At 37.4% G+C, this 7,288-nt stretch overlaps 1 protein-coding gene across 2 annotated transcripts in view; it reads left to right on the top strand.

The window, feature by feature from the left end:
* Nucleotides 1-3,950: 3,950 nt before the first annotated feature.
* The window catches only part of LRRC69 (leucine rich repeat containing 69), a 90,565-nt gene continuing 87,227 nt past the window's right edge, over nt 3,951-7,288 (top strand). For both annotated transcript variants that reach the window (XM_047783626.1, XM_047783625.1), the window contains exon 1: nt 3,951-4,287. In XM_047783626.1, the coding sequence (XP_047639582.1) occupies nt 4,105-4,287 (183 nt within the window). In that variant the 5' untranslated portion in view covers nt 3,951-4,104. The remainder of the gene's footprint in view (nt 4,288-7,288) is intronic.

The following is a 7,288-nucleotide window of genomic DNA, read 5'->3' as shown; positions in this document are numbered from 1 at the left end:
AGCACGCTGCCTGACACATAGTAAATGCTTAGTAAATGTAGGTATGTTTTCTTTTGTGAAGCCTCACAAAGACATTTAAATTAAGGTCTTCACCTTTTGTTAAAGCTGAAGTATGTAGCACTAACTCTTGGGGCTGACAGAAGATTCTGCTAACGGGCCTACTGTGTGGAGGACTTTTCTTCCTGCTGCATATTAAGTTGACGTAGTGATGGATAAGGAGGAGGATAGTGGAGCTAAGGCTTCCTGCTGTGTGTTAAGTTGAAGTGGTGATGGATAAAGAAGAGGATAGTGGAGCTGAGGTCCAGCAGAGATTGGTGTGCCTAATACTTATACTCTATTTTATAGATGATGAGGATGAGACTTGCAGAGGTTAAGAATTAATAACTTGGCTAGCAAACATGGCTAGTAAATGGCAAGGCTGACCCTAGGAGGCAGGCCTTTGAGAATCTAGAACACTAAATCAAAACTTGTAACTTCAATTTCCATATTTAAAGAGAGCTAAGAGATATCCAATACCCTTCTTTATTACAGGAGAGAGAATATCTGTAGTAAACTTCTAGTACATGAAGCATCTGCTCATATCTAGAAATTTTACCTTGGGGTTGTCTTTGTGCCTCAAGTCTCAGACCATGTTTTAATCACAAAAGAAGCTTGGCAAAACAAATCAAATTAAGTGTACTGGTTCTCCCATAACCTGTGTTTATAAAATCCAGTTTTCCATGCAGTTTTGCAGTATTCAAAACCCTTTAAATTGTCATAGGGGCCCCTGTCATAGTAGAAATTACCAAGGTTCTTTGGTATTAATAGAGTATTAATAAGTGGAACAAGGCCTCTCTGTGTCAATGCAATTAATGATTGTTTTTACTTTAAGATCCTTTGAGATTCAGGAATGATACATATTTCAGCACTCTTATAGCACTTTATGCTTCCACAGTAGTTTATAGTCATTAGCTATTTCTCACATATCTCAGTGGAATAGTTTGGTATTCTTTCCTGTTTTACTAATGAGAGATATAAGCTTAGTTTAACGGACTTGTTTAAGTTTACATATTAAGTCAATTGCTCCATTTGGATTAAATTTCAATTTAAGTTTCCTTTCTTTAGATTTATGCACCAGAATTATTTATATTCCCCATGGCCCTGTGTATATCATGCCATCAACATTTTTTCATGCTCCTTTTATTTAAATGCTTCCCCCCCTCACATTTATTTCATCAACTAGTTGAGTTTTTTTAAAAAACATTATGACTGGACTCAGCAGTCAACAGCAAGAAATACTTATTTAAACTAGCATTTATTATATTGAAATGTTGGCTTCAGGAGAGAGAGAGTCTAGTTTATTACCACGTCCCCAAGCCTCAGTGCTATAATGGTGCCTAGTATGTAATGGATACTTGATAAATATGTGATTATTATAATCATTTTGCACCACACACATATCAAATCATTATGTTGTACACCCTAAACTAATACAATGTATATGTCAGTTATATCAGTAAAACTGGAAAAAAAATTTGATGACTTACTTACATTTCTAACTTTCTTCTAGACTGTAAGCTCCTTGACTTCTATTTGTATACTAGACAAATTCTTCTATTTGTATACAGGGAGAAGAGAGAAGGTCACACAGTTCAAGGAAAATGATAGAGGAAATATTTGAGCAGATTCTTCAAAGGGTCAAGAAAAGTTAGGCAAATAGGTATAAAATGCATACAGGCAAAATGAACAGCATAAGCAAAGAAGTAAATGTACTAGATGCTTCTATGGAATAGCAGGTGGTTGAAAGAGAGGGCTTGTGAAAGCAAACCGTATGTGATGCAGTGGTCTGATGAGATTTGAATCCCATTTCAACAGTTGGAATTTAAATTATAGGCAATGAAAGGCCATTACAAGATTTTTTTACAGTTATAGATCTATTGTAGGAAGATGACTGATGACAGTGACAATGTATGTAACAATTAAGTGGCAGTGTATATAATGCAAGCAGGCAGTAGTACGGGGAGAGAGGATGAAACTCTGGACTATGACAGTAGCAGTGGAAAAAGAAGCAGACAGGTGTGAAGGGTGTGGTGTGGATTTGTACTGAATCGATTTAGATCAGCTCAGACTGTATCTCATAATTCCCTACCCTGCATAGTTTCAGGTCAGTCCTTGCCACAGAGACACTTTACAGAAAATTTGTATTTCTACACCTTAAGTATATTTTAAAAAATACTACCACCATGTCATTATGATACATGACAGAATTAGCTAATCCTATCATCTAATACCCAGTCAAGGATCAAATTTCCTCAATTGACTTCAAAACGTTTTTATTCAAATCAGGATCCAAACAAGATTTACAGATTGCACTTGGCTGTTATTTTTGTTAAGTCTCATTTATTTCAAAACAGTTTCCCCTCCTTTTTATTAATGCGTTGACTTGGTTGGTTAAACAACAAAACACAATGTTGGTTAAACATTGTGTCATTTGCCCTGTAGAATTTCCCTTGTTTAAGATTTGGCTGACTGCTTGCCTGAGATTAATTTAGCTTGTTCTCTGGTCCTTGTATTTTCTATAAATTGTAGTTAGATCTATAAGCATGATTAGACAGACTCAGGTTCAATTTTTGGGTAAGACTATTTCATAGGTGGTGCTGTGTAATTTTTATTGCATCACTGATAAGGATAGAGTAGGATAGTTATACAGGTAGAAGTCCCAGTAAAGAACCATAAGATAGAGAAACCTAGAGAACTTTGGGAGATCACTGTCAGTTAATAATTGCTCAAGAGGGCCATCAGAATGAGGCAGCCTTGCTTGACTAGTGGAGGTTTAAGATGTGCCTCAGGTCATTGGGTAGGGGATGGGGTGAGGATTGCATTCAAGTTCAGACCAAGGGCAGGAGTTTAAGGACCACCCTTCTGATTTGAATAAGCACTATGACTGTCCTAGTTTGACCTTATAACATCAAATACTCTAATACCAGATACCAAGGAGGAGCTACTACTTGAAGAAAGAGGAAGAGTTGGTCTTTTCCCACTCTCCCTCCCCTTGGATTATAAAACTATAGCCCACCTAATCCTTGGGGCAGAGCCTCCTTGCCTGCCCACTTGCATCTCTTGCAAGTGCCTTATCTTAATACACCTCTTTTTTGCCTATTGCTTTGTCTCTTGCTGAATTCCTTCTGTTCTGAGGTACAAAGAACCTAAACCTTAGTAAGTCCAGACACTGGGTGAGTGATTCTAATTTAAAAACCGTGGGTTCAAGTCTCTATTGGGGTTTAGGCTGGGTTTCGAGTCCTGGCTTGGGGGTTCAAGTCCTGGAACATGGGTTCAAGTCCCAAGCTGGGTTCTGGCTAGGTTCAAGCCATAAGTGCCATCAGTTTCATCACCTCATGAGACTTAAAGCAATATATTATTGTCTCAATTTTTATGATGCTAAAATTGATAAGTAGGTTATTTAGCCTTTCTTACTTGTAAAGTTCCTGTCATGTAATGCTTTCAGCATTCAATTATGATCTTTGTGTATATCCGTTATTAGGATTTACAAAAATGGTAATTTTTCTATTTTTTCTTCCTCATTTATTGGCTTCAATTTTTCTGTAAGAACTTTATGATAATATACCAAAATGCAGTTTACTGGAAAAGTAGAATAAATCTTCATGCTTTTTTCCTTTTTCAATTTCTAGTCTTGTGAGTTGGGTCCCTAACAAGTCTCAATATAATCAAATGAGTGTCTTTTATTTTTATAGTATCATTATAAATTATTTGATTTTAATGTATCTTGAGGTTTCAATCCACTCATCATTATTTCTGATTTTCAAATTTCCCCAAATTAGATCAGTGGGAGCACTTGGCAGTGGCCTCTGTGTCCTTTATCTCATTAGTCCTTGATAATTTCCATGTCTTTGGTATAAGATATTCTAGGCTCATCTTGTGCATTTCCTGCTCCAAGCCTGGAAATCAGCTATTTTTCCTCTCTTATCTTTTTACACAGGAAACTGTCTGATGCCTTCCACCTTCAACATGGTAGATCTCAGAATGTTTTTGTTTCCATGACACACCAATTCTGCAATTTGAAGTTCTAAACATGCATAATAAAGAACTTACTTCTCTTCCAAGCCCATGGCTGAAAGGTTGTTAATAAGAGCACTGAAGGGTGGTAAATACACTAAAATTGTTACCTTAAATGAAAAGAAGGTAACAAAGATGCCCTCAGTGTTAGAAAGACTACCTGGCCTGAAGACATTAGACCTTCAGAATAACCTAATCTCCAAAGTGTGCCCAGAGATAAGCACCCTGACCCAGGTGAGGAACAGCATATTTTTTTTTTTTTCAATTGAGGATAGAAAACAGGGAGAGAGAAAAGAGATGAGAGAACAATAAGGCTTTACTCTCTAGAGATTTAGCTCCCTGGAGCCCTCTGTGGATTGTTGCTGGAGAGGCATCAGAAGGTATTCTCCCTTAGTGAATTACATATGGCAGGGGAAGATATTTCCTGGAATCAGAGGGTTAGGTCTCTGCCACACTCATTTTTCTGGAGGCTGTCATCTGGAAAGGGACTGGGAGCCTGGATCTACTTGTCTACCAGGGGCTCCATCTGGAAGTGAGTTTGAAGATCCTGTTGATGCTGTTTGCCCTGGGGTCTATCCTGGGGCTCTTGTATATGGAATGAAGTGATGTAACAGATGTTAAGAAAGGGTTCTTTTTCAATTTCCTAGAGCAGGCTGAACTTTGAAATGGAGTGTTGGCAGGAAATGGAAAGGAGGGAACATTCATTTCTTCTGAAGTAGGCTTTAAAAGAAGGTTAGTATTTTAAATAAAGAATATCCTTCGTAAAGAGCAACAGTTGACATGAATGAATCCCAGATGCTTGTGTTAAATATTTCTGCTGAACAATGTGAAACTCCGGCTGCTAAAATCTTGAGGTTGGAAGAAGGCAAGGGATATTAACTTTTCAGTTTTCTTTTTGTTCAGTTATAAATTGTCATCAGCACTGACAGAACTATAACCAGCCAAGTTGTAGTTCATTATAGTTCATTAGTTTTGAGTTCAGTGTTGGGGGGGATAAAAACCCCTCTATTTTCTTACCTTTACCTACCTTATTTCCTTTTAGGTTTACAAAATTGAGTTTGTAATCTGTGGCCATGTCTTTCCAAAAAATACAGTAATATTAAAAAAATCACCCCTTTAATAGTAACTTCTAAAAGTGCATTTATAGTTAGAGAACAAGGATTTGGACTTTTCTAATGGGACAGAGGACTTTCTATTAAAAAGAATTGGGGATTTGACTGAGCCAAGAACCTGCCTCTGATTGAATTTTCTCCATTAAAGTAACAATACATTGTTCGAAGAAAATCAGATGCTATAAAAGATTTATAATAAAAAGCAACTCTCTTCTGCTCTACCCCCCCAGCAGTTCTGATTTCCATATATAACCACTTTTAACTCTTTTGTTTTCTTTATTTGTGCATTTTAGATATCACCCTTCTTCATCTTGGAGATATAATTATACTAATATGTTTAGATTCTCCATGTTATCTTTTAAATTTAATATTTTTGATGACGAAAGATGTTAAGGGAATCTGGGTTCTTGTTCATGCAGTTGAAGAATGAACTCCGTGAACACACAGGCAGCAAGCAAGCAAAGTCTTTATTACAGGAAAGCAAATAGCTCCCAGGGCTGCTGGATGGGGGGAGAAGGGCCCCCGACTCTCTATAGGGGTTTTTAATCCCTAAAGATTAGGGTACCAACGTGGAGTTCAGAAAGATGTGATTTTCTCCATTGGCCTTGCCCAGTTACGTATATCAAGTCCTTGTCCAGTAGGGGTTCTAGGGGTGGAAATGTCCCATAAGTTTTATGGTTTCTTTGTCCTTCTCTTCCCTTAGATTGAGTCACCATCCTTCTCATTCCTTTTCTATCAGTTGAGGAGTGGGTTAGAGATTAGGATCCATGGCGGGGTAGGTACACTTCCTATAAACAAGGCCTGTGGGGAAGGCACACTTCCTATAGTAAACAAAGCCTGTGGAGATATTACTCTCTGGAGCCCTTAAACCACAAATGTTAATCAATAGCTGTATCAAAGAATGCATCAAAGTCCATGCTCCTACACTGACTACCTGAGTTAGTATTCTGCCTCATTTTTACATCTTTCTTTTTTCATCAAAGACAGTGTGTTTTTACTGCCCATTTGGTAAGGTGGCAGTATTAGCATCTGTAACCGACCTTCAGTTCTCCTTCCCACTTCCCCTTCCATAAGTTATTAACTTCTTACTTTTATGATATGTATGGGATTTACATTGTGTTCAGTTATAATTGTGATTAAATCTTTCTCAGAGAATTCTAAAAGTCTAAAATGTATATTGTTAATAAGTAAATATCATTTACATGGAGGCAATTAATGTAAAATGATTATATTTTCTTCCTCATATGTCATTTTTGTTCCCTTGGAGTTTATAATTCTTTCATTTGTTCTTGTGACTTTTGCCTTCACTGTGGTCTCATTTTATTTTAAACTTGATCACATTACTTAGCCTATCAAATGTGCTTTTTCCTTGAGTGACTTCCCTCCAGAAGCCTCTGTCCTCCAGTACCAGCTTAAGCTGGATACTGTCAGCCTGGATATCATATCGCAGCTCTCCTGAACAGGATCCACTATTTCCTATAACTGTATTTTTCTTTTTTTGGTTTACTCACTTATATTTTAAGAATAAGTTTCCAGATACTACCCTAGTCTAGGTATGTGGTAGTTAAATATTTTGAATTCTTGCATATCTGAAAACACGTGTATCCTTCTTCGTTTTTTTTTTTTTTTTTTTTTTGTCTATTGTTTTTTTGAGGTCCGCACCTGCAGCACATGGAGGGTCCCAGGCTAGGGGTCTAATTGGAGCTGTAGCCACCAGCCTATGCCAGCCACAGCCACAGCAACACCAGATCCAAGCCACATCTGCAACCTATACCACAGCTTATGGCAACGCCGGATCCTTAACCCACTGCAACCTCATGGTTCCTAGTTGGATTTTTTTCCACTGTGCCATGATGGGAATGCCTTCTTTTTCATTAATAGTTATTTAGTAAAAAAACTACAGATTATAAAATATATTTCTTTGGAGGAAAAAAGCCTGAGTCTGAACCATCATTATTTTTTGGCTTCTTGTGGCACCTCCATTACTTTCCTCTTCATCCTTCTACTATTTAGGAGAGACCCTAGGTTTTGACTTCTGTTTGCTCACTATCAACCTTCTTAAACAGGGAGCTGGCTTAGCTCAGCCCTTACTTTTAAAGAGAAATCCCTTTTAACTTTTAAGG

This window comes from Phacochoerus africanus, chromosome 6 (genome assembly GCF_016906955.1).
Source record: "Phacochoerus africanus isolate WHEZ1 chromosome 6, ROS_Pafr_v1, whole genome shotgun sequence".
Classification (NCBI taxonomy): Eukaryota; Metazoa; Chordata; class Mammalia; order Artiodactyla; family Suidae; genus Phacochoerus; species Phacochoerus africanus.
Note: the sequence above shows the minus strand (reverse complement) of the source record. Positions and strands in the feature narration are given on the sequence as shown.